Below are 25700 nucleotides of genomic sequence, written 5' to 3' on the forward strand. Positions count from 1 at the left end.
GAAAATGCCTCGCCTGAGACCTGGATTAACTGGAAATGTCGCTTAGATGGTAGACAGGAGCCACTTTGAAATGGGATGACACAACTCCTCTCTCTAGAAGTTGCCTGTAACTTTCCACCAGGGTCCTGTCCTGGGGCTGAAATTTCCCATGCGCGGGATCTACAAAAAAGGGGTGCTATTTTTGGGACGAGCCTTCCCGGCTTCATTGCGGTCTTAAAGGGCTGGGTGAATAGCTACCTGCAAACTGACAGGGGCCCTCCACTGTGTCCACCCTGGGATCATCTCAAAAGAGAACAGGGCTTCTAAATCCTCTTGGGGCTGGCTTACTCCCAAGTCAGTGCGGCAGGATTGCAGCCTGAGCTGATGAGCCGTGATGCAAGTTTTGGGATCCGTTCCGTGCGGAGGAGCCCTGAAGGGTCGGCGGCGGCGGAACCTCTTGGGCGTCCTGGTGGATGGGTGGGTGAAGCGCGGAGGGGTGAAGCGCGCTCCAGCCGGTGTCGCCCCGAACCAGACGCCGTCCAGGGCGATGACCCGCCTTCCGCCTGGCCTCGCAGGTCTCTCCGCCGCGGCCACGTCGTGGCTGTCGTGTGGCCGAGTCCACCCACCTGGCTGCTGGGCTGGCCGTCCTCCCCTTCCCCTTCCCCAGCCAGCACCCCCTTTTAGCCAGCGGGGAAAGCACAACCAGCCGCGCTCAAGCGCACTCTGCACGCGCTCAGGGGCGCCCGGCGGGGGTCGGGAGGCCAAGGCGGCGCCCCTCCCTCCCTGCCGAGGTCCTGGGGGCGGGCAGTGGGTGGGCAGGTCTCCGCCCCGTGAGGCGGGCCCGTTGGAGACGCCGCCGCCGCCCGCTGCCGCCGCCGCTTCCTCCGCGATCCCCACCCCAGTTGGCGCCGCGAGAGGAGCGGGGCTGGGCTGGGCTGGGCTCCGGCGGCCATGGAGCTGCGGATCCTGGAGCCCCGCGTGCGGGTGCTGCGCCTGGCCCGCGCCGGCCTCTGGCTCTACACGCACCCGCTGCTCAAGATGCTGCTCCTGCCCCAGCGCAGCAGGTGGGCGCCTGCCCGGACTCGCGTGTCGGGTCGCGCGGGGCTGCAGCCCGGCTCGGAGGCGGCGGCGGGGAAGCGCGCGCGCCTGCGCGTCCACACGTGCAGCGGGCGGGGGGGGGGGAGGAGGCGGGCCCGGGACGTGCGCGCGCCTGCCTGTGCGCGGCGTGCTGGTGCTGGCTGGCTTCCCTTCGCGGCGGGGAAAGGGTCGCTTGGGGGTGGGGTGGGGTGGAGGGGGGAGCCTTTGTTCGCGTGTCCCCGCACACGGTCGTGGGGACGGTGCTGGGGAGTGAGTGGAGCAACAGCCTGGCCGGGGGGGCGGCGCCTCCGCCTCTGTCCCTCGACCCAAGCGCGAGTTGCTTTTACCTGGCAAATGCCCCCAGCCTGCAAGCTGCCCGGGAGAGCCGCTCCTGGTGCAGAGGGGCCACTGGGGGTGTCTCAACTTTGGACCCCCAGATGTGGTTGGGCGGCTACTACAGCTCCCATCACCCCCAGATCCCCGAGGAAGCCGGGAGTTGTAGCCCAGCCATCTCTGGGGTGTCCAAGGAGGGGGCCCCTTTGGGCTCGCCAGTGACTTGGGGCCCTGCCTGTGTGTGTGTGTGTGTGTGTGTGTGTGTGTGTTGGCATCAATGGTAAGCCTGCATGGGTGCACACAAGTGCCAACAGCTGTGTGTATGTGTAGGCCTGGCCCACTGTGTGTGTCTGGGGCTGCCTCACTGGCCTGTGTGTGTGTGTGTGTGAGAGAGAGAGAGAGAGAAGAGGTCCTGGGAGTGGGCGGGCCAGGCTTTCTGGGTGTGGGGCACTGGAATTGGGCTTCTGTGTCTGCAACTGGGCTAAGGGATTATGGATTAGAGCCAAGGAGAGGGGATGTGTGGGTCAGACCCCATTTAGAGGGACTGGCCCTGGTTTGTGGGGGTGTGGGTGGGTGGCTTGGATTGGGTGGGTTTGTGGAAATGGGGTAGGGGCATCTTGGGGTGTGCCCCTGTGTGGGGGTGCTCTTGTTCAGCATCATTTAATGCCCTTTAAACCTAGAGTGGGGTTTCCCAACTGTGGGTCTCCAGGGGTTGACTACAACTGCCATCATCCCTTGCTGCAATAAAGTGTGACTGGGGATGATGTGGGTTGTAGGCCAGCTATTCACTTTAAGAGCAGACTAGCTGCAAAATTTTGCATCTGTGGAAGTCCAACTTCTGAGAATTCCACAGATGCAAAATTTTGCAGAGAGTCTGCTGTTAAAGTGAATTTTTCCAGTTCCTGGAAATCTGGGTACTTCGTTGAATAATGCAAGTGGCAAATCACGGCGCCGTCTTTCCTCGCTCGTGTCGAAGTCTGGAAAAATACTTCTTAGGTGCTTGGAGGAAGTGTTGACGAGCCTATAAAATACTTCTGTCCCCAGCCATTTGCAGGACGGAGGGCAGAGGCTGCATCAGAACGGGCAACATCATCACCTATGTAGATACCTGGGTGATTAAAAATGTGAGGGGTCTCCCCCTCAACTGATCCAAATTCCGCTAAAATCCACACTTGGGTGCTGACTCAGTTTATGCAACTCGTGTGTCCTTCATTAGGATGATGCAATAGTGAATAGTCACAAAATCTGGATTTCCGTGATGCAGGGTGGTGTGTGTGTGTGTGTGTGTGCACATGTGCATGCCTTTTTTGTTTTCTTCTACAGAGTCAAAACAAAGAAAAACCGGGGTTCATGGAATCAAGGAAAGGAGGGCAAAAAAAACGTGAACAAAAAAATGAATAAACCAATTCTCAACACACTGAAAACAATCCAACTGATATGGAATATGTAACAAAGATCGCTTTTATGAAATTGACAAAGACACCTGGCCAAATAAACATCTTATAACACATACAAAAATTAAATAACTCAATTCAACGTAGCAATACAACATACAGGACCAATAAATATACAAAACAACAAAAAATGGATTTGTTCCCATGCCCATCTATCATGATTTCAATACTCAAGTTGATCTTTTTAGGTTGATTAGATTTATAAAATTGAGAATTTGGGGGAAGAGTGATCCCACACGTGAGGGATCCCCCTTTAGACGGAAATCTACTTTTGTCCCACCAGTTAATTCCCCTAACATTACTGTTTTCCAACAACTTGTGAAAGGAGATATTGCCAAAGTGGAAAAGGAGATGATTGGACACCATCAATATCGAGTCGATATCCAGCCAATTCTGCATTGAATTGAGTTATTTAATTTTTGTATGTGTTATAAGATGTTTATTTGGCCAGGTGGCTTTGTCAATTTCATAAAAGCGATCTTTGTTACATATTCCATATCAGTTGGATTGTTTTCAGTGTGTTGAGAGTTGGTTTATTCATTTTTTGTTCATGGTTTCTTTGCTCTCCTTTTCTTCTACAGAGTGGCAACAGCCATGTTTCGCGTTGGGGTTTTCCTGTTAAAGCTCTGGACTCGAGAGTTAGTGTCTCATTAATGCAAGCAGGTTTGATGGGAAGAACCAGAAGCAGCAGCCACAATAGCCCAGTACAGACATTATGCTGTACAAGTGTCCAGATGTCTCTACACGCGTACCATGTGTTTGTATGAATGGCTGTACCTGGGTTCATGTTAAAAGTGAACCTGGATACAGGCCCTTCCAAGGCATGGCACAGATAGGAAGTGGACTGCTGTACCGTGTTCAGCATAACATGTGAATGACTGTAACTGTACACTCTGCACTCGTCGCAAGAGTGTTGAACATCATGTGTGAATGTGTTCAAATCGGCATGTGACACTCGGGTGCCATCCACTCTTTTTTTTTTAACCCTTAGGGCAGGGTTTCTCCATCATGAGTCCCCAGATGTTGATGGACTACAACTCCCATCATCCTCAGCCACAGCAGCCTTTATGCTAGAGCAGGAGTGGGCAAACCTGGCCCTCTGGCTGTTGCTGATCTACAACTCCCATCATGGGAGTGTTGGCTCCCATGGGCTGAGGATTTGGGAGTTGGCAAGGGATGATGGGAGTTGTAGTTCAACAACAGCTGGAGGGCCAGGTTTGCCCACCCCTGTGCTAGATCTGAACAGTGGGAAGGGGAAGTCTTATTCCAGCCTGTCCTCTCAACCACGGCCCCTTTCTCAGTTTTGCCGCAGTTGGGCTTCTTCTTCCTTGGCTCCTTTTTCTTCAGTTCCGTGTCCGACGCCTCCTTCTGTTTCCTCCAGTTCCTGCTTCGCGAAGCGTCTCGTCCTGCCTCCTGATGACTTCCCTGGCACTTCCCGTCACCCTCTCCCCACCACATAAAGCAGGGGTGGCCGTTAAAGCGGGGCTCTGCAGCTGTTGCTGGACTACAACTCCCAACATGCCAGCTACGATTTATTGCAGCAGGGGGTGATGGGAGTTGTAGTCCAGCAACAGCTGCAGAGCCTCAGCTTGGCCACCTTGGCATGCAGCTTCGGCACTGGGAGATTTCTGCATAAGCGCAGCCCTGCTGGATCAGGCCCCAGGAGGCCGATCCTGTCCAGCATCCTGTTCCCCACACTGGCCCCCACCAGATGCCCCCAGAAGCCCCCAGGCAAGAGGGGAGGGGGCAGGCCCGCCTCTCTCCTGCAGCTCTCCTCCTTTCTGATTTCCTCCGCCCTTGCCTTTGGTTCCCCTCCCTTCCCCTCCTTCCTTTTATGAGGCTCCTTGATGGGAGCTTGGCCAGTGCCGATGGGGTTGCTGTGTGGCCTGGGGGAAGAAACCCAAGACGCTCGTTCCTGCTGCGGGAGGTGGCTTGGCCTGAGCTGTGGCTGGACGCCTGGGTGTCCCCATGCAGGTGGTTGTTGTGGCGAGTGCGAGTTTGCGCGAATGGGCTCAGCTGTAGAGTCGTCCGTTGGGACCCGTTTCTTAAGGGTACAAGCGCTGAACTGGAGCACTGATGAACAAATCTGGTGCTCTGCCCCACCCCCAATTACTTGTTTAGAAACTTGGCCCTCCCGCTGTTGTTGTACAGCTCCCATCACCCCCACCCTGGCTGGGGATGATGGGAGTTGTAGTCCAATGACAGCTGGGGGGCCAAGTTTGCCCACCCTTGCCCTCAGGCAAGGGTTCTCAAGCTGGGCCCCCAGATGTTGTTGGACTACAACTCCCATCAGCCTCTGTTTCTGGGGGGGGATGGGAGTTGTAGTCTGGCAATGCCGGGTTTGAGAGCGCTGGCCATACGAAGCAGAGGGAGGGAGCGTGGGGTGGGGTCAGTGCCTCGTCTCGGGCTGGAAACGTTCAGAGCATCGTCTCGGAGCGTGCCGCTTCTCAAGACGTCGATCTCTTCCTAGGTGCAGTTTCTTCAGCTTGACCGAGACTCCCGAGGACTACACCATCATGCTGGACGAAGAAGGCTTTAAAGGTACGGGCTGGGGCGGGGGCCTTCTGGCTTCCCGGCTGTCTTGGGGGTCAAGATTGCCCCCTCGCTTCTCACACCCCTTGCCATCCCGGCAAGAAACGTCAGCCCAAGGGTGCACCCGCCAGGCTGAGAGCCAGCGTGGGGCAGTGGGGAGAGTGTGGGAGTAGGACCGGGGAGACCCGAGTTCAAATCCCTGTTCAGCCACAGAACTGACCAGGTGGTGAGTCATTGGCAAGCCGTACTTGCCAATTTTCAAGCATTTACACGCGAACGTGAGATCTAGGAATGTGCTCTGAAAATAAAGCTGAAACTTGGATGCTGGGAACGCCGGCTGGTTTGGTTTTGCAAACAACCTACAAAGGTAGGACCCTTTCGCAGTCCTTTCCGTGGCCGTTTCATGCTGGCAGACAGCGATGCCACCTGTACAGGCTGGGCCAGTTTGGAGAGCTTGCAGGTGTGGCTGGTTTGGGCCTGTGTCTGCCTCTTCCCAGCAGCACGGCCTGGTCCCCGTGCAGGGAGAATGAGTCCTCCCTGATGACCTGAGCTGCTCCTGCTGTGGGTGCATTTCCGGCGGCTTCCCACATTGGCAGCTTCCCCATTCAAATTCTGGCTTAAAATAAACGTCAGTCCCACTGGCTTGCTGCTGCTTATGCCAGCAGATAAGTTCACCTCTAACTGGGAAATGGAAGTTAGAAGGAAATGGTTCTCTTATGGGTTTGTGCCCCAGTTATTGCTGACAGTGAATCTTGATCAAACTAGCCTGGTGCTCACCCAAAGAATTTGTGATGTAGCGTGGCGATCCGCTAGAAGTCCTACAGCAAGGCGATTAATGGTGGGTCACCAGCCTTTGAGTATGAAACCTGCTAATTAGTGAGATAAGCTTACCATAGCAAAATACTGCAGAGCTTTTACACTAGAACACTTTGACGTTCTGCCTTCTGCTGTGTTTGAGGGTAGGATTTAAAAAGTCCCTTATAGCTATTTATTTTATGTTTTAATTTATTGAACACATTTTTATACCACCCAAAACTTAAGTCTCTCGGCAGTTTGCAACAAAAACAGAAAAGTTAAAACATGAATTAAAACAGATAAATGAAAGCAAAGAAAATAAAACCTTGGTTAAAAGTAACCTGCTAACTTGGCAAAGAGGCACCTTTTAATGTGGTGATTCTCTTGATTGAGCAGGAGGAGAGTAACTGGCCCTATCCACCCCCAGCACAGGACCTCCAGTGACTGTTGCTGGGGTCTATCTGATGTTTCTTTTTCGATTGTGAGCCATTTGGGGACAGGGATCCATTTTGTTTATCTTATTTATTTGTTTATTATTTCTCTGTGTAAACCGCCCTGAGCCATTTTTGGAAGGGCAGTATAGAAATTGAATGAATGAATCAATGAATGAAAATAAATGACAGCAAAAAGTTAAAATATTACAACACTTAAAAACCTTAAAACAATATTTTAAAACAATGTTAAAACTACTAAAACTGAATTTAGTTAAAAGCCTGGATGAACAAATGTGTCTTTAAAGATTTTTTTAAAATTGTCAGAGATGGGGCGGCTCTTATTTCAGCAGCGAACACATTCCAAAACATCGGGGCAGCAACGGAGAAGGCCCGTCCCTGAATAGCCACCAGCTGTGTCAGTGGCAACTGAAGACGGACCTCTCCTGATGACCTCAATAGGCAGTGGGGTTCATGACGAAGAAGACGTTCTCTTAAATACCCAGGGCCAAAGCCGTTTAGGACTTTATAGGTTATAACCAGCACTTTGTATTTTGCCTGGAAACTTATCAGCAGCCAGTGTAGCTCTTTCAATACAGGAGTAATCTGGTCTCTCCAAGATTACGCAGAGACCAGCCTGGATGCCGCATTCTGAACCAGCTGTAGTTTTCGGACTACATACAAGGGCAGCCCCACATAGAGTGCATTACAGTAATCCAGTCTGGAGGTTACTAGCATATGTGCCACTGTCTTGAGGTCATTTATCACAAGAAATGGACACAGCTGGCCTATCAGCCAAAGCTGATAAAAGGCACCTCTGGCCACCGCCTCAACCTGGGACACCAGGGAGAGGCTCGGATCCAGAAGCACCCCCAGACAGCACACCTGTTCCTTCTGAGGAAGTGTGACCCCATCCAGAACAGGCAGATCAAACTCATCTCCCGAGTACCGACCCTGCACAATAAGTACCTCCGTCTTATCTGGATTCAGGCTCAGTTTGTTATCCCTCAACCAACCCATCACCGCCTCCAGGCAGGCATTTAGGGAGGTTATGCCTTCTCCGAATGAGATTGACTTGGAGAAATAGATTTGTGTGCCATCAGCATACTGATAACACCCTGCACCAAATCTCCTTATAATCTCTCTCAGTGGTTTCATGTAGATGTTAAACAACATTGGAGACAATACGGAGCCCTGGGGGACACTTATGCAGATCAGTTTTGTCCTTGCAAGGCAGGAGATATTGAGACACTATCCCATGTGCTACCCTATTGTACAATCCTGGTCACCAAATCTAAAAAAAGACATTGTAGAACTGGAGAAGGTGCAGAAGAGGGCAACCAAGATGATCAGGGGCTTACCCAGTTTCTCCCCCCGCCCCGCTCCCAATATTTTTGTCTACAATTTAACAAAAATTAAATCTCCAATGCATATGATTTATCAAGTTCATGTTTTACTATCAGCAAAGCTTTGTACAACTGTTTGGAGGGTTGTGTAGTTAATAATTCCTTGGCCGCCTTTTCTAAAGACTCTAACTTGGCTTTTTGTAACTTTTTAAATAGGATGCATATGCATACGCTGACTCAAGCCACCTAATGGTGCAGCGAGGAAATAACTTGCCTAGCGAGCAAGAGGTTGCCGGTTTGAATTCCCGCTGGTATGTTTCCCGAACTATGGGAAACACCCATATCGGGCAGCAGCAATATAGGCAGGTGCTGAAAGGCATCATCTCATACTGCACAGGAGATGGCAATGGTCAACCCCTCCTGCATTCTACCAGAGACAACCACAGGGCTGTGAAACTTAGGAAGCTGCCATATACTGAGTCAGACCCTTGGTCTATCTAGCTCAGTATTGTCTTCACAGACTGGCAGTGGCTTCTTCAAGGTTGCAGACAGGAATCTCTCTCTGCCCTGTTTTGGAGATGCTGCCAGGGAGGGAACTTGGAACCTAGTTGCTCTTCCCAGAGCGGCTCCATCCACTGCGGAGGGGAGTCTCTTCCAGTGCTCATACTTCTAGTCTCCCTTTCATATGCAACCAGGGCAGACTCTGCTTAGCTAAGGGGACAAGTCATGCTGGCTACCACAAGACCAGCTCTCCATGGTTGCCAGGAGTCGACACGGACTCCACGGCACAACTTTACGCTGACTCAGTATAAAGCAACTTCCTATGTTCCTTTGCTAAACTGCCTTGGGGAATTTCATTAGAAATTCGGAGTGGGCCTAAGTGGCTAGATACATTTAAAAAACAAACAAACACTGGATAGACTCCTCCTCCTCCTCTCTTGTGAATTTGTGTAACCTTTAGAGCCGTCTGAGCTAGTGGCCATCCCTGTACCTTGTGGCAGTCAGTTCCACATGCTCCTTTTGCACTGCAAGAAGGAGGATTTGCTTCTGCCCTTTCCCTATTAATTTCATCAAGTGACCCAGTGAAATTTCTCATCCTAAGAAAGAGGGTAGGAAAAAGCCCCACTGGCTTCTCTGAGTCCAGGAAGAAGCAGATGTTGGTATTGTGAATTTGTGTTTGTTTACCCTCTGGGGGAAGAAAGGGAGGAAGCAAGGGGGCGGGCGCTGCTGCCGGGTCAGTGCTGAGAACAGCAGCTTTTGTGTAATCGGCTCTTGGCTCCCCTCCAGGATGGGTTTGGCAGGCCATTTGCAGAGTCAACAGAAAGCCTGGCCTTCCCAGGCACGGAGGTGCTTCTGCAGTTTCCATGGTGCGAAGGGCTCTCTCTTTAAGGAGAGCAAATACGGCTACCTGGTGACCACCTTGCCCGTTTTGTTGGGGGGGCGGGGCGGGTCCCCCCTCCCCCCGGGGCACGCCTCCTCAGCCTTGGGTCCAAGCCTCCCACTTGGGGTTCCCCAACTGATGTTGCTGGACTACAACTCCCATCATCCAGTACCCATGCCTCCGGCGGGGCACCCACCCTTCAGGGAACATAGAACAAGTGGCTCCTGCCCAGACACCCCTGGGAGCTTGGAGTCCAGGGGGGATTTGAAACCAAGCCCCCCAGTTAGAAGGCACACACTATGGCCATTGAGGCTGGGGATGATGGGAGTTGTAGTCCAGCAACACTTGAAGGACCACAGGGTGGGAACCCCTGGCTTGGAGGACACACAAGGGGCCTCAAATTTGGATAGCCAGTTGTTTCTGGACTACAACTCACATCATCCACAGCGGTCCATAGCCAGGGATTATGGGAGTTGTGGGCCAGTATCTGCCGGAGGGCTGAAGTTGAGCAGCTCTGATCTAGACCTATCACCCAGGGGGAATCTCTTGCAGCGTTCACATGTAGTCACCCATCCAAACACAAACCAGTGTTGAGAGAGAGAGAGAGAGAGAGAGTGAACCAGGCCCACAGAGTTTGACGATCAGAACAAACAAACAGAGTTTGACGATCAGAGTTTGACGATCAGAGTTTGACGATCAAACAAGACCCTTGGTCCATCTAGCTCAGTGTTGTCTACCCAGACTGGCAGCAGCTTCTCGGGCAGGAGTCTCTCTCTCTCAGCCCTATCTTGGAGATGTCTCCAGGGAAGGAACTGGCAACCTTCTGCATGCAAGCAGGCAGGTGCTCTTCCTAGAGTGGCCCCATCCCCAAAGGGGAATATCTTGCTGCGTTCACATATCGCCTCCCATTCAAATGTAAACCAGTGTGGACCCTGCTTAGCAAAGGGGGCAATTCACGCTTGCGACCACAAGACCGGCTCTCCTCCTCCTCCAGCTGGCTGATGTACAACGTGTTGAAATTCTGTGTGAATGCAGAATGTGATATATCGGAGAACTTTAGAAGCAGGATACTCTTGGAAGTGTGGGAGTAATGCCTGTTGAAATAGCATCTCCCAGAGTCAGAACAAGATTTCCAAAACCTTGGGGTATACACATAGGTTGTAAGAAGAGCCCTGCTGGATCAGGCCCAAGGAGGTCCATCCAGTCCAGCATCCTGTCTCACACAGTGGCCCACCAGTTGCCTCCGAGAAGCCCACATAGGCAAGACCTGAGGGCCGGCCCTCCTCTCTCCTGCTGTTGCTCCCCTGCAACTGGTACTTAGAGGCATCTTCCCTCTACAGCTGGAGGTGGCCTATAGCCCTCAGACTAGTAGCCACTGGTAGCCCTGCCCTCCATGAATTTGACTAAGCCCCTTTTAAAGCCATCCAGGTTGGTGGCCATCACCACATCCCGTGGCAGCGAGTTCCACTGATGAATTATGTGCTGTGTGCAAAAGTCCGTCCTTTGGTTGGTCCTAAATTTCCTGGCCATCAGGTCTTTGCTTCTCCCTCTGACTAGTAAACATGCCGTTCACTGGGGCCGAACAAGACAACTGTGCATATCTGACTCAACTGGCAGGGACTCGTGGTATTGCACTGACTCTGGTGAATGGGTTCTGCCATGTTGGCTTGACCACTGTCACCTCCGCTTCCTGCTTGGGCATGCTTGGCCCAGAGCCCCTCCGCTGAACAAGTCTGGGAAGGGTATGCAGGGTGGGCCAGGGCAATTTGCCACTTGGGGCAATATGACGGCACCCCCCAACCCCCCCCGACCTGGTGGGCAGCGTTCTCGGGCAGTGGTGGGGACGACACGTGAACTATGCTCGGACTGGCACCATGATAGGCAGTGCGGACGGAGATGTTCCTAGCTCAGGTTGGAGAAGGCAAGGACGGGGAGAAGAGCAGAGGGCAGTTAAGCAAAGAGGCACCTTGTTAAAGTGGCGATTCTCTTGATTGAGCAGCGGGGAGAGCAACTGGCCTTCTCCGCCCCCAGCACAGCACCCCTCCAGCGGCTGTGGCTGGTGTCTATCGTAGATCTCTTTTTTTAGATGGTGAGCCCTGTGGGGAGAAGGAGCCTGTCTGTCTAGACCGCTTTGGGAACTTTTGTTCTAAAGTGGTATATAAATATTCATCTTATTATGCCTCTGGAGATTATTTATGCCTCTTGTCTCAGTGTGGATCTGGCTAACTATTTGTTTGTTTCGCACGTTTTTGTACCACTCTGTATACAAATCTCTGGGCAGTTTACAATTTCAAAACACAAGCAACGAAACATTAAGGTCTCTTTATTTGTGGTTTCGTTATCCGTAGAAAATGGCAGGAATGAAACCCCCTTGAATAACATGGGTCAAAATTTTCTTTTTTAAAAAATTAAACCTTTCCCCCAGCATATTCCCTTATAAAAGTAATGTATCCTGCTAATTTGAGTGGCAGGATTGTGCATGCAAAATTTGGTATCTGTAGGTCACCGGGAAGTATGACTTTGTTTTGCACAAACAAATTCTTCAAAATATATAATAGTTTAAAACATCCACCAAACTCATAAATTCAGATAATATAATATTCAGCTCAAATGTTGAAATAATAAATGAGATTTGAAATTTGCGCAATAATTTCAAAAAGAGAAACATTTTCACCAGATGTGTTTCAACTGTTGTTTTATACAGTCTCTGAATACCGTCGTCCCTTGCCAACTGCGAGGCTTCTGTTCCTGGAAAACCTCATGGTTGGCGAATTTGTGGTTGACAAGGCATTAAAACTAATGGGAAACAGAGGATTCGGGGAATCACTGTCACAAAAAGATTGGGGGGGGGAAACACCAGTTAAAAATAGGGGAAAAACCCGCCCCCAGAAATGACCTCTTGACCCACTAAATCCCCCTCCAACCCCTATTTTTTCAAAAAAATCTTGCAAAACCATGGCTACTCAGGTTGCGCACAATTTGCCAGTCACGGATACTCAGATCCGCGATTGAGAAACCAGTGGTTGGCAAGGGACGACTGTATTATTGACCATCTATGAGATGTTTAAATTAGATTAATTTTCCGCATTGATTTGAATAAATATGTAAGTATAGATAATTGCTTGTTTACCAACCTAGCTATATTGGATAGAGACAGTACTGGAGATTGGTTTGGTTTTTCTGAGTCTCTGGGCTTTCACTCCTGCAGGGCTTCTCAAATGTGGGTCTCCAGGTGGTGTTGGACTACAATGTCCATCACCTCCTGCCAGCCATTGTGGGGGGGTGATGGGAGTTGTAGTCCAACAGCATTCGGGGACCCACATTCTGGCACAGTTCTGGCCGTCCCTGGAAATGGATGTGGTGGTGGAGCTTCCACGGCCTCTTCCCTGGAGGTCTCCTGGTCTTGGTCCTTCTCGGTTCTGGAAGGCGCTCCTTTGCTGTCCCCAGGCTCCCTCCTGGGGTCCGGCCTGCTTATTGTTCTTGTGAATGGCTCCATCCTGTTTCCTTGGAAGAGAAGCTCAAAGGGCCTTTCCCGGTGTAACCCTTTGTTCGTTCCCATGCTGGCACTGGCAGACGGGTCGGTCGGCTCGCTTCCCATCTGGGCTCCTGCCCCTAGATGCCGCCGGGCCCCCTTGCCAGGGCTCAGATTACCAAGCAGGCCTGGGAGCGGGCTGGTGAAATCCCCAGACCCGCAATCCCCTTTGCTCTTGCTGCCGTCGAATCCTGGTCCTCCTGTAGGCAGGGCAAAAGCGGGCCGGGAAGATCAGGGGTCTGGGCTAGGGGTGTGCACAGATGGTTCAAAGTGGATGCGTGGAGGCCAGGTGAATGCCGGAGCCGTGCAGGCGGCGGGGGGGGGGGGATGCTGTGCCGCTCCACGGGCAGGAGCGTGAGAGTTCCATCAAGCATCTCCACGCATCCCCACGCATTCTCAAAGCCTGTCGGCTTAGAGAATTAAGAGTATATCTATATATATAGATAGATATATATATTCTACGACATATAATAATCTCGACATATAATAATCTCTTGAACTTCCCTGTCAGTGTAATCTCTGCAAAATGACTTTGCTCGGTCAACAACAGGCCTTCGTATTCTATAATCCTCTCTCCAGGTCGGGCTGCAAAAGACCCCTCTGTCTGAAGCCCAGGAGAGACGCTGCTGTTCAGTACAGGTAGTACTGAGCTAGATGGCCCTGCAGTCTAACTCCGTTTAAGCTAGCTTCATGTGATCAGAGCCGTTTTTGGAAGGGCGGCGTATACGTCAAATAAATAAAATAAAATAAAAATGTGCACATCTGGGGACTCTCTCTGACCTGTCTATTACAAGGCTCCTGCTGGAATGTGGCCTTTTCGGGTCTTTTAATTCTCCCTTCCCCGCTCCTCTTTCCCTTCCAGAGCTGCCCCCCTCCGAGTTCTTGCAGGTGGTCGACTCCGTCTGGCTGGTGCTCAACGTCTCCTCCAGCGGCAGCGCCTCCGCCAACCTCCAGCCCATCGGAGTCACCAAGATCGCCAAGTCTGTCATCGCGCCCTTGGCCGAGCACAACGTCTCGGTGCTGATGCTCTCCACCTACCAGACCGACTTCATCCTGGTGAGCCTCGGTTGCCTCTTTGTGCGGAGAGGAGCCGTCCAAAGGCTGTGCTGTCTAGGGATGTGCACAGAACCGGACGGGGGTGGCGGGGAGGACTCGAAGGGTGGGGGAGGGTGCACTGACCCCTCCCCCTGCTTTCCCCCGCCGGTGCTGGAGTTTAGTAAAATGTCCCGGGGCGGCAGCGTACCTCCCTGCTGCCCCTTCTCCTTCTTCGGCTGGAGGTGGCTGGAAATGCCGGGTGCATGTCCGTATGCTGCGATCGCGCACGCGCCCGGTACTTCCAGCCGAAGGAGACGGGACGGTAGGGTGGTATGCTGCCATCCCGAGGCATTTTACTAAACTCCAGCGCCGGCGGGGGGAGGGGCAAGTGCACCCTCCCCCACCCGCCGAACCTTCAAACCGGCCAGTGTTCGAACCTGTTCGGAGGCCCCGAAAGGTCCTCCGGCCAGGTTCTTGCACATCCCTAGTGCTGTCACGACCATTTTGGGCAGTGTGACCAACCTCTCGTTGGACGTGAGAAAAGAAACGGCTGTTGCTAGAGCGGGATTTGGTCTTTCGTAAGAACACTCTCTCCTCCCTCCTCCAGATGCTCATGAGGTCTCCCTCTCTCAAAAATGTGTGTACTGTTTCGGTCGCAACCCCACCCTCTACGTATAGAGTGGGGGGGGGGCAGGAGGGTCGTGACAGATGTGGCACACTTGTTTTAAAAAGGCCGCGGACCAGTGTTCATTTTATGGCGTGTGCATGTGTGAGAGCTTAAAGGTTTTTTTTAAAATCTCTGCTCAGTTAATTTTAGATCCCGCTCCGTTTGAATCAAGAAGGCCCCATTCCGAATACATCTGCACACACGGCTTTGATACTGCCTTGATACACACACACACACACATATGCATAAAAGGACTTGCGTTTCTCAAGCCCATGAATATCTTACCTCTCTGTGACTCAAGGCTTCTCCTAGCAATGTGCAGTCTTACTCCCCAAGCTTTCCAGTGGGAGAATGTTTTCACATTTTTCTGGGAAAGGAATGACTTTTTCCAGAGTTTCGGATTATTTTGGTAGTCTGGGCAGGGACTGGGACCTCTCTGCAAAACTAGCATGTTTCTGTCTTTTGTGGTTTGATCTGGGAGTTTCATGTGAGTGAAGTCTAAGCAGCTTTATATGCAAAAATCTGCTGACATCTTTTGGCTTGTGTTCATTCGTGCGCTCTCTCTCTCTCCATGCACAAAAATGTATAAGTTGCAGTTATAGTTCAGGCTACTCCAGTCCGTGGCTTTCATTCAGACTAAGTTACTCCTGTCCTATTAATTTCAATAAATTGGTTTAAGAATAATCTAATCTGGATGTAAGCCAGTGACTGGAGTGGCATATCTCATAACTGTGATACTTAAAAGTGTGTGCGTGTGTGTGTGTGTGTGCGCGCGCGCACAAAATGAAGTGTTACAGTTAGGGAGACAGGCTACTCCAGTCCCTGGCTCACATCCACACTAAGCTACTCATAAGCAGGCTTGTTGAAATTAATGGGACAGGTTTACTTGTCCCATTAATTTCCATGGGAGTGCTGATTTTGGGGAGTCTGCCAGTCAGGCTGAGGGGAGGGGCTTGCTGAGCTTCAGCACAAAGCCAGCCAATCGGGGGGGAGGGGCTTCACCCTTGACCTCCCTCCCCTTCTGCAGTAGACACATCACTGGGGACGTGATGTGTCTGCAGGGAGGGAACTTGGAACCTCCTGCTCTTCCCAGAGCAGCTCCATCCCCGAAGGGGAGTATCTTACAGGTCTCACACTTCTAGTTTCCCATTCATCTGCAACCAGGGCAGACCCTGCTTAGCTAAGGGGTCAAGTCACGCTGGCAACCACCAGACTAGCTCTCCTCTCCAAACCAACCGGACCTTCAGACGCACCTCCTTGGACAGTCACAACAGGCGGTGGGGTTAATAAGAAGGCGCTCCCTTGAGTGCCCCTAATCTGCCCGTCAGCAGGCCCTGAAGAGACCTTGCATCTCTCCTGCAGGTGCGGGAGAAGGACCTGCCTGTGGTGATCCACACTCTGACGGGCGAGTTTGAGATCTACCAGGAGGTGAATGGGGAGCCGGTCCCAGCCAGCTGTGAGGAGCAGAGCAACGGGTTCCTCCGGCCCAGGCAAGGTGAGTGTCTCGGAGCCAGGGGGCTTGGGAATCGCACACAGCCTGGTTTGGGTGCCGTGGAAATGAACCTCAACCCCCCTTGGGGGCCCCCGAAGCTGGGCAGAGATCCAGGAAGCACTTCCGTGTGTTGCCTGGGCATCGGGGGGACATGCCCCCCTCGTCCCGTCTTGCGGCCTCATGAACACAGGAAGCGGCCCTCTACCGAGTCGTAAGAGCAGCCCTGCTGGATCGGGCCAAAGCCCATCTAGCGGCCCACCGAGATGCCTCTCGGAAGCCCGCAGGTAAAGGCGGAGGGTCGCCAGACCCTTGGAGAGTCCAACCTTTGGTCCATCTAGCTCAGTGTTTCCTGCTCTGACTGGCAGCAGCGTTCCCAAGATTATAGGCAGGGGTCCCTTCCAGCCCTACGTGGAGGGGGCATGACTACCTGCATGCAAAGCAGATGCTCTTCCACTGAGCTGCATCCCCGTTCCCTACATTGGAAGCTGCCTTGTGCTGAGTCAGTTGGTCCATCTGGCTTAGTATTGTCTGCACAGACTCTCCCAGGTTTTAGGCAGGCGTCTCTCTCAGCCCTACCTGGAGATGCCGCCGGGGGTCCAACCTGGGACCTCCTGCGTGCAAAGTAGAGGCTCCACATCTGAGCTACGGCCAAATCCCTTCCGGGGGAATATCTTACGGCAGACAATGCTTATGTGCAGTCGCTCCTCCAAATGCAAACCAAGGTGTAACCCTGCTTAGCAAAGAGGATAAATTGGTGCTCGCTGCTGCCAGGCTAGCTCTCTCCGTGGCCGCCCAGGGACAGGAACTAGGCAAACGTCCCCAGACAAGACGGCCCGGAGCAGCAGAGGGGTTGCTTGTTGGGGCTGCAGACAGCCACAGCGAGATACACCAAAGACAAGCAAGTGGCGTGTTTGGGGGCAGGGGGCATCTTACACCCCACAAGCCCCCTCCTCCATGCTGAATCTTCCCTGGCGTGATCATCTTCTGCATCAAAGCAGATGCTCTACCTCTGAGCTGCAGCCCACCCAACCTTTTCTTCCCCTCCCTCGTGTTCCTGTGACACCCCCTTTAGTACTGAGAGGAGGGCTGGGCTGGTGGGAGCAAGCATGACTTGTCGCCTTAGCTAAGCAGGGTCTGCCCTGGTTGCATATGAATGGGAGACTTGATGCGTGAGCTCTGTAAGATCTTCCCCTCAGGGGATGGAGCCGCTCTGGGGAAAAGCAAAACGTTCCAAGTTCCCTCCCTGGCAGCATCTCCAAGATAGGGCTGAGAGAGAGATTCCTGCCTGCAACTTTGGAGACGCTGCTGCCAGTCTGGGAAGACCATACTGAGCTAGGTGGACCAATGGTCTGACTCAGTATATAGCAGCTTCCTATTAATAACTACCGTTCGTAAATAATAACACTGGATACAGCATAAGCTCTTGGGAATCCCTTGCTGATTCCCATGTTGGGTTTCTGATGCTCTTCTCTCCACCCCAGCTGTGAACTCCACCGTCCACCCCGTGCAGAGCCCACAGAACAGATTCTGCATCCTGAGCGTGGCCCCTGACAGCTTGCCAGCCATGGCCACGATCCTCATTGATGTCCTCTTCTACTCTCACAGGTAAACGGGTCTTCCTCGGGAGTGGGCGAAAATGAGCACCGGAACGGAAGCTCTGACGAGTTCAAAGCAGGGGTTCTCGGTCTCAAGTCCCCAGGTGATGTTGGACAACACCTCTCCCATCATCCCCTTTGACCAGTGTGGCTGGGGGTGATGGGAATTGTAGTTCAAGAACATCTGGGGAGACAAGGTTGAGAGCCCCTGCTTAACTGAGCAAAGAGGCACCTTTCTAAAGTGATTCCCTTTATTGAGCAGGGGGGGAGCAACTGGCCCAATCCATCCCCAGCACAGCATCCCTCCAGTGGCTGTGGCTGGCGTCTATCTGATGGTTTCTTGTTTAGATTTTGAGCCCTTTGGGGACAAGGAGCCAATTTGTTTGTTTGTTTGTTTTTATGTAAACCGCTTTGGGAGCTTCCGTTGAAAAGCGGCATATAAATATTTGTCATATTGGTATTCTGGAGTTCAGGAGTCAATTGCTGGCTTCCGTCTTGAACAGCAACCTTTGCAAATGTGTGTGTCGTATCCTGTACTGCTCCATCGGGGTCACCAATTTCATTTTTGCCCGAATCTCCAGCCCTCCAAAGGAAACCCCTCCAGGCAGCCAAGAGCTTGACTCCTTCACCTTCTTTGCCTTCTCGCTGATCGAGGGCTACATCTCCATTGTCATGGACGCCGAGACTAAAAAGAAGTAAGTGCCGCTCACAGGCGCGGGTGGGGGGGGGGCACTTTCTGTAAACAGCCGGTATCACTTAACCGCGGGATGCGTTCCCACACACCTGGTTGCCGCTTTGGTGGCTGCAATGGCTTGACCAATACCATTTCCACCCAGGGAAGACTTTGGCCTGGTTCACACGATCATTGAGATCCAGGTTTAATATGGGTGACCAACATCAGAGTGATTGTGTGAACCCACACCAAAGTGGTTTATGGCCCGAGATGAATCTGAGATTCCTGCCTTGGAATCATGTCGAGAGGCTCTCCTGTGCATCCTGCCACCACCTGAATCACAACTGTTAGTGATGTGTGGGTGAGCCTTCTCAGGGGTGTTCCAGGGTTTCTGGAACTCCCTGCCCCTGGATCTTAGGCTTGCCTTTCTCTGTTGAATTTTAAACGAATGTTGGACTGTTTTTATCAGGACTTTCCAAATGCCATATTTTTTGCCCTGCCCTTCTATGAGTTTGGACTGTTTTACTCTTCTTGTATTGTGCTGTTGAATTGTTGTGAGCTGCCATGAATTCACTTATAAAGAGTTATACGTCTTTTTTAAATAACTCATTTATGAAGAGTTATAAAAATGATAAATCTTTTAAATAAGCAAACGCCATCTCTAGCCTTTGAAACCGAGAGGGGGCCTTCCCCACGCCCCTCTTCGGAACGATCTTTGTCCACAGCTGGCCAAGTGGTTTGGGGGGCTGCTCTGAGCTCAAGCGCAGCTGCACAGAACCTCTTCGGAGAGCCCCGTGGGAGGGCGTGGCTTCGGGGGAGGGTGTGGCTTGGGGGGAGGAGCTAGCCAGCTGGAGTCAACTCCGCCTCCTTCTCTCCCAGGTTCCCCAGTGACCTCTTGCTGACCAGCTCCTCGGGGGAGCTCTGGAGCATGGTGCGGATCGGGGGGCAGCCTCTGGGCTTCGGTAAGTGGATGTCTAAGTCGGGGTTTCCAGCGGTGGTCAAACTACAACCCCCGCCACAGCCAGGCACAGTGGCTGAAGCCTTCCTGTAGTTCCGGATCCACAGTGGTTGGGGATGATGGGAGTCGTAGTCCAACATCCAGGCGGATCTGATCTATGGGGAAAGCAGCCGGCGCTAACCTCAGATCCCGCAGTCAGCCTTCGTGTCTCTGCCTCCCTCTGTTGTGCCCTGCAGCTGCTTGTAAGGTGGGCAGTGGTAGCACCAACTTTGAAGAACAAATGAAAAGCCCCAGATCTTGTCAAATATTAATAAGGCAGGAGCCGATAAGCATGCTCACTCCCCCCCCCCAAAATGGGTGGTCCTAGCACTGCCCTATAAACCAATCAGAGAGGGACTAGGCTGATTGACTCCTCAGCCAGCCAATCAGTACCCAGAGAGTAGGGACGTCTTTTTCTTTTAGCTCCTCAGAAGTATCTAACCACCATTTTGGTAGAGTATAGGCAGGCTGGCTGATGGTTGGTAAGTCTGCTCTTTTGACGGCTTCCTTGTTTGGAGGGGAGGAATGCAACCTCTGCAGTGTTCTAATATTTTTTTTCATCCATGTGCGGAATGAGTTTTGTTCTCGGCAGCAGTATCAAGGCAGTGTGTGTGCACCATATACATTCAGAGTGGGACCTTCCTGATTCAACCTGAGCGGGATCTAAAATTGACTGAGAGGACATTTTAAAAATGTGTGAGCGCACACACCTGTGCAGGCCTTAGAGGGAACTCTGAACCTCTGCCTTCTTTCCCTTGCTGGCGGATCTGATCTGTATGCAAAGCATTATGGCTCATTCCCAAAGTAACGTGCCATAAAACATTGGAAGGCTGGACTAATTAGTTGAGAAACTGGCATAAGCCAGAAAGTTCTCTTAGGGCATATGCATGGATTTTGGAGTCCAAACTCTTTTTCAAATGACTGCAGAAGTGGCTTATTAGCAGTATTCATTTTGGAAGCAACCCAGCAGACAGTGCTGCCTTGATGACTTAAGAATACATTTACTCTCCACAGAAGCAGCCTTTTGTAGCTGGTCTCGCCTTTACTTGTGGGCTGTACTGTTCCTTTTCCTGGGTTTGCGCACATGTGTGCACACGCTAGTATTTTGATCCTGCCGTGTTAGATACAAATCTACACACTCCTGTAGTCCTGTTCAGCACTATAAAGCAGCTGATGTTTTCCATAGTTCTCTGTATCTCTGCTGATAAGCAATTGAAGCGTGTGTGTGTTTGTATTTTGATCCCACTCGGCTACAAATGGACACTTTCCCCATTATTGCTAAGGCACCCACTTAGTCCTGGCTCCACCTTTGCAGCTGCTCACAATTGGCTCCGCCTCTCACTACCTGTGGCCTCACCCATCGCCTCCTTTGCCTAGCGCCCCCCCACCCCCGCCAGTCCCAGGAACCACCAGCCACCACTGATAATATTATCTGGGTGCCCCTGCTGTAGGGGATGAGGACTAGGGCCATTATGGGAGCTTCACGGGAAAGGTGAGTTTTCAGGGAAGTGAGCTGGTCCAATGGGAGACTAAATGTGTGAGCGCTGTAAGATATTCCCCATAGGGGAAGGGGGCCGCTCAGGGAAGAGCATCTTCATGCTTGCATGCAGAAGGTCCCAAGTCCCCTCCCTGGCAGCATCTCCAAGATCCGGCTGAGAGAGATTCCTGCCTGCAACCTTGGAGAAGCCGCTGCCAGTCTGGGTAGACAATCCTGAGCTAGATAGACCAGTGGTCTGACTCAGTATATGGCAGCGTCTTATGTTCCTATGGCTCCCAAGGGAAGACTGTACCAAACTGACATCCCGGGGGGCGGGGGGGGGATCGGTGTCTGCTTAAAGGGCAACGGAAGCTGGTTGACTTAAAGGACACGTTGGCCCTGTGCTGATTTTGGCCTGTGGCTTCCTTCCTCAGACGAGTGTGGGATCGTGGCCCAGATCGCAGAACCCCTGGCTGATGCCGACATCTCTGCCTACTACATCAGCACCTTCAACTTTGACCATGCCTTGGTAAGCAGACGGCGTTCTCCTCCCAATCGCCAGCAGTTCTGGGAGAGGCTGGGATGGCTGGCTTGGCGTTCCGGCCCTGGTGGGTCAGTCCTGGCCCCCCTCTTGATCTCACCCCCCTTCTCACTTTATCCTGCTGTGGTGGATGCCTTGTGAGCCGGTCCAGGACATCCGATTCCTGTGTACCATTTTTCAACAAAAAAGTTCTCGAAGCGCCTTATATATCAAAATTATATAATCAATCAGTCAATCAAAAAGCAATCCTCGATCCACCTGTTTTCACGGGCTTTTAACTGAAATTCATTGTAAACTGTTTAATTTGATCTTATGAGATTGTTTTTACTGTATTTTGTGAAATTTTAACTGTTTTTACTCTGTTTTAGAGTGTGTGTTAAATTTTGTACACTGGAGCCTAGAGATGTACATATCAGGCGGTATAATAATATGATAGATAGATAAAATTAGAGGCAACTGGTTCCCTATACCCTTAGGGCCCACAAGACAGACACCAGCAAGATGCCTTGGAGGGCTGTTGTGCTGGGGATGGAGAGGGCCAGTTGCTCTCCCCTTGCTAAATAAAAGAGAATCACCCCTTTAAAGGTGCTTCTTTGCTCCGTCAGCAGGGATAATGAATTGACACCCTTCCCAGTCCCTAATCTAACAATGGGTGGGCCTCTTCTTTTGTCCTTACTTACCCTTTCCTGGATCTACTTGGCATCTTCTTATCCTGTTTCGGCCTCCTTCAAACATGCCTCCCCCCGTGGGCTCTCTGCACATGTGCAGCTGCAGAGATTCTGCTTTCAGACATTTTCAGACATTTCAGACAACCCTACAACTTACAATGTAAGTTCTGGGCGGTATAAAAATATGTTTAAATAAATAAATAAACAGCTGGCAGGCCCAGGATGTGCAGCCCAAACTGGCTCTCCAGCTCTCTCTCTCTATCCACACCATCCGCGTGCAAATATGCACCGTATAGACTTTAATTACCGGAATACAAGACCTCTCTGAATTTAAGATGCCCCCCTTAAAAATGCAGGTTACATACAGGTCTGTCTGTCTGTCATATTCTGTATCGCCTGCTATGTGCGTCTCTAGTACAAAGTTTTAAAAAAACACAACATGCATAAAAACAGTTAAAATCCACCAAACAAAAGCCATCTTACAAGATAAACACACATGGAATTGTTTTAAAATGTTGAGTTCAGAGCCTGAGAAAAGAGGCACGTCTGGAGGGACTTCCTAAAAGCAAACCGCGAAGGAAGGAGGTGCTCTTTATTTCAACAGGGAGCAGAGAGGTATAGTATACAGAGGTCATACCTCTGTTTGCCCCAAAGGAAGCGGTCTCTGAATTGAAGAGGGTCCTTCAGTTTCTAACATCAAGGAGCTTGGTGGGGAAACAGAGTCCTGGATTCCGGTCTCAATACGCTGTCTTGTATATTGTACAATTGCCGTATTGTTGGGCTGGAATGGTGTCGCTGGAGGGAGGGACGTGAGCCTCTCTTTCTGCCCACCCGTAGGTCCCGGAGGAAGGCATTGAAAATGTCATTGAAGTCCTCCAGAAGCGGCAGCAGAGTGGGAGATAGCTATTCTGTGCCGCTTCCCTGTGGCTCTGGTGACCATCCAGAAGGCCGGCGGACGGATCGTTTCCCTGCTGCGCCTGACTCAAGACCAGGCAGGACCCCACCCCAGGGGGCGGCCCTGGGCAAGCAGGGGGCTCTTGAGTGTGTCCGGGAGAGCAGACCCCTCTGCGCAGAGCACACGGCCACCTCCAGATGCACAGAACAGTTCTTGACTCCTGAGGAGGAGGAGGCTGGCGCCTTCTCTGGATTCTCTCCACAACCTGACCCACTGGATCCGCGTCTCAGGATTGCCAAATCCGGCTCCGACTCTGCACCCTTTTTTGTTCTGCCGCCCTTGAATCCGGTTGTGCGCGGAGCCAAGGAGAAGGCACCTTTTGCCCACAGCAGCTTCTGTGGAGAGTGTTTTGCACATTTCCGGGCTGAGCTTTCCCAGTTGGAAGTCAAGCCAGGAATCTTGGGGGGTTGCAAGGAGCTTTTGTTTTTGTTTTTGTGAAGGGGAGGGTAGCCAACGTGTTAAGTGTTACAAACTGTTCTTTTATGTTTTTTTCCTTGAAATGCAACACTAAGAATACATAAATTTTCTTTTAACGTGTAAATGGCTGGGTAAGTGAAGAGGCTTGTCCAAGTCCTACTTTGAGGCCTCTTGTCCTGGTTGCTGAGGTTTCCGTCATCTGGTGCTCTGGAGAGGCTTGTCCTTTCTGTGGTCATACTACCCACTCACCTGGGGTCTCCCACCTGCAGTTGCAGCCAGTAGTTTAAGGTTTTTTGGGGTGGGTGGGGGGAGAGCTTTGGCATAAAAAGCCCCTTTCTTTCCCCGCCCCCCACCATTGTGTGGCCTTAGAACCTCAGAGTGCCTTCTTTGCTTTGGCCGTTGAGCATTTTGAAGAGTGGTCTTGCAAGGACAAGGCTTGAGATCTCTTTTCCGCCCGCTCCGCCATCCTCTTTGGACTGGAGAAGCAGCAGCGCCGTCTGGGTCGGGACAGGGCAGAAGGTCGCTGAGGATCCTCCCTCCGGGGGCTTTGGTCTGCTGGCAGAGAGGACTCTTCTTTCACGGCAGTCCAAGGTAACCTGAGGCCAGAATTAGGTGGGGAGGGTGGACTCTGCCGCTTCTGGCTGCAACTGGAGGGGTGGGGAGGTGGAGGGGGGAGTTCTGCGTCCGAATGCAGCACTACGTTGAACAGACAAAGACGCAGCTCGTTGGGCGTTGAGAACTGCTAGCTTTGTTGGCAAGAGGGAATCTAGCACAGCCCTCTCCCTGCTAGGCGGCAGCTCCGTTCAGCAACATCTGGAGCACCATGGGTTGGGCATCGGCGTCATCTTGCTTAGCTGCGGTGACTCCCGGAAAAATCTGTTCCTTGTCATCTCCTTACTCTTGAGTGTCTTTCCCCCGCCGGAGTCTCTTCTTTTGAAAGCCAGGATAAAGGATTCTACACAACTGTGCCTTCTAACAGGGGTTCTCATACTTGGGAGTCCCCAGATGACACTGGACGAAGACTCCCAGCACCCTCTGCCAGTGTAGCAGGGGATGATGGGAGTTGTAGTCTCTCACCTGCGGCCCCAGGTCCAAAATCCCTGGCCTTGCAAAGCAGACTGCCAGCGGCAGGTCTGTGGGGAAGAGAAGAAATCCCTTTATTTTGCAGAGGTGGGGATGGTACCTTGGCAGGTGATTTCACTCCACTTTCGAGGGTTTCAAGTTAGGGTTAGGTATTGATGCAGGGACTGTTTGGGAGTTGGATTGTGGGGGCCAGGATTTCTGGAGCCACAGCGTGTGCCGCTGGACCTTCTCCTGGCTGGCGCTGGCTTCTCTCCGTCCCCTTGCTCTGCACTCTGCCATCCGTTTGCTGCCAACTTACCGGCCATGGGTGCAGAGGAAGTGGTGGGCAGTGGAGTTTGTGGTGCCTAGCAGTACAAGCTCCACTGTCCCTCCTCTTCCTCTAGACCTTGTGAACAGCTGGACCAAGCAGGTAGAGGGTGGGATCCGGTGAAGGGGGAGTTGGCAGAAGATGGGCTGTACTTCAGAGCTGTGGTCCATCCCTAACTGAGCCACGGGAATCGAGAGCAGTGGCTGACAGGGGAAATACTACAAACATTTCTATACTGCTTATCAACAAACATTCTCAATGCAGTTCGATTTTCTGTGTAAAGGGTCAAGCAAGCCAACTCTCTCCCCCGCCACCCACTGTGGTTATATAGGCACCTAGGAAGCTGCTTTATACGGAGTCAGACCCTTGGTCCGTCTCTTTCAGTAATGTCTGCACCCTGACGGGCAGCAACGTTCCAAGGTTTCGGGCAGGAGTCTTTTCCAGCCTGACATGGAGATGCCGCCAGGGAGGGGAGCTGGGACTGTTTGCAAGCAGGCAGCCGCTCGCACACTGAGCGATGTCCCCATTCCTTAAGGGGAATATTATCGAGCAGCAATCCAAGGTGGTCTCTGCTTCGCAGCGGGGACAAGTCATGCTTGCTACCCCAAGCCCTGTTTCCAAAAGACATTCAGTCTGGCCGAGCAGAGGGCTTGCCTCTCCCCCCGGAGGGAAGCGGGAAGGCAGGGGGTACACTTCAGGGTTCCCTGCCTGCACCCCTCTTGGCTGCTCGTTCAAAAGCCCCCACCCAGCCGAGCGGTTTCTCCACAAGGTCAAGCAAGAAGCTGGCTTGTGGGTAGCAGAAGCACGGGGTTACTTCGAGGCTCTGTTTTTCCTTGCCGTTTTCAATTTTGTCAATAAAGGTCATTATTTTCAAGAACTGGGAGTGAGTGTATTAGTTTCTGGTGAAGATACACAACATTCTAGCTTCTTCCA

General features: G+C 52.0%; 2 protein-coding genes across 5 annotated transcripts in view; one reads left to right on the top strand and one right to left on the bottom strand.

Annotated features, from left to right (window-relative positions):
• Positions 1-791: 791 nt before the first annotated feature.
• On the top strand, positions 792-25644 carry CASTOR1 (cytosolic arginine sensor for mTORC1 subunit 1). The gene is made up of 9 exons (XM_053280077.1): positions 792-1043; positions 5314-5384; positions 13723-13916; positions 15925-16057; positions 17536-17659; positions 18231-18344; positions 19202-19284; positions 21231-21325; positions 22843-25644. The coding sequence occupies exons 1-9, from the start codon at positions 931-933 to the stop codon at positions 22906-22908; spliced, it is 993 nt and encodes a 330-aa protein (XP_053136052.1). The 5' UTR covers positions 792-930; the 3' UTR covers positions 22909-25644.
• The window catches only part of HORMAD2 (HORMA domain containing 2), a 141288-nt gene continuing 127223 nt past the window's right edge, over positions 11636-25700 (bottom strand). For all 4 annotated transcript variants that reach the window (XR_008312512.1, XR_008312515.1, XR_008312514.1 and 1 more), the window contains one exon: positions 11636-13060. The gene's annotated coding sequence lies outside the window, so the exon portion shown is untranslated. The remainder of the gene's footprint in view (positions 13061-25700) is intronic.

Source organism: Hemicordylus capensis, chromosome 15, assembly GCF_027244095.1.
Source record: "Hemicordylus capensis ecotype Gifberg chromosome 15, rHemCap1.1.pri, whole genome shotgun sequence".
Taxonomy (NCBI): domain Eukaryota; kingdom Metazoa; phylum Chordata; class Lepidosauria; order Squamata; family Cordylidae; genus Hemicordylus; species Hemicordylus capensis.

Excerpts from the sequence above, each read along its gene's own strand:
- CASTOR1 (XM_053280077.1), top strand. The coding sequence starts at position 931 with ATGGAGCTGCGGATCCTGGAGCCCCGCGTGCGGGTGCTGCGCCTGGCC. Across the intron at positions 13,917-15,924 it reads ACCAGACCGACTTCATCCTG|GTGCGGGAGAAGGACCTGCC; the intron begins GTGAGCCTCGGT and ends TCTCTCCTGCAG. Across the intron at positions 21,326-22,842 it reads TCAACTTTGACCATGCCTTG|GTCCCGGAGGAAGGCATTGA; the intron begins GTAAGCAGACGG and ends GCCCACCCGTAG.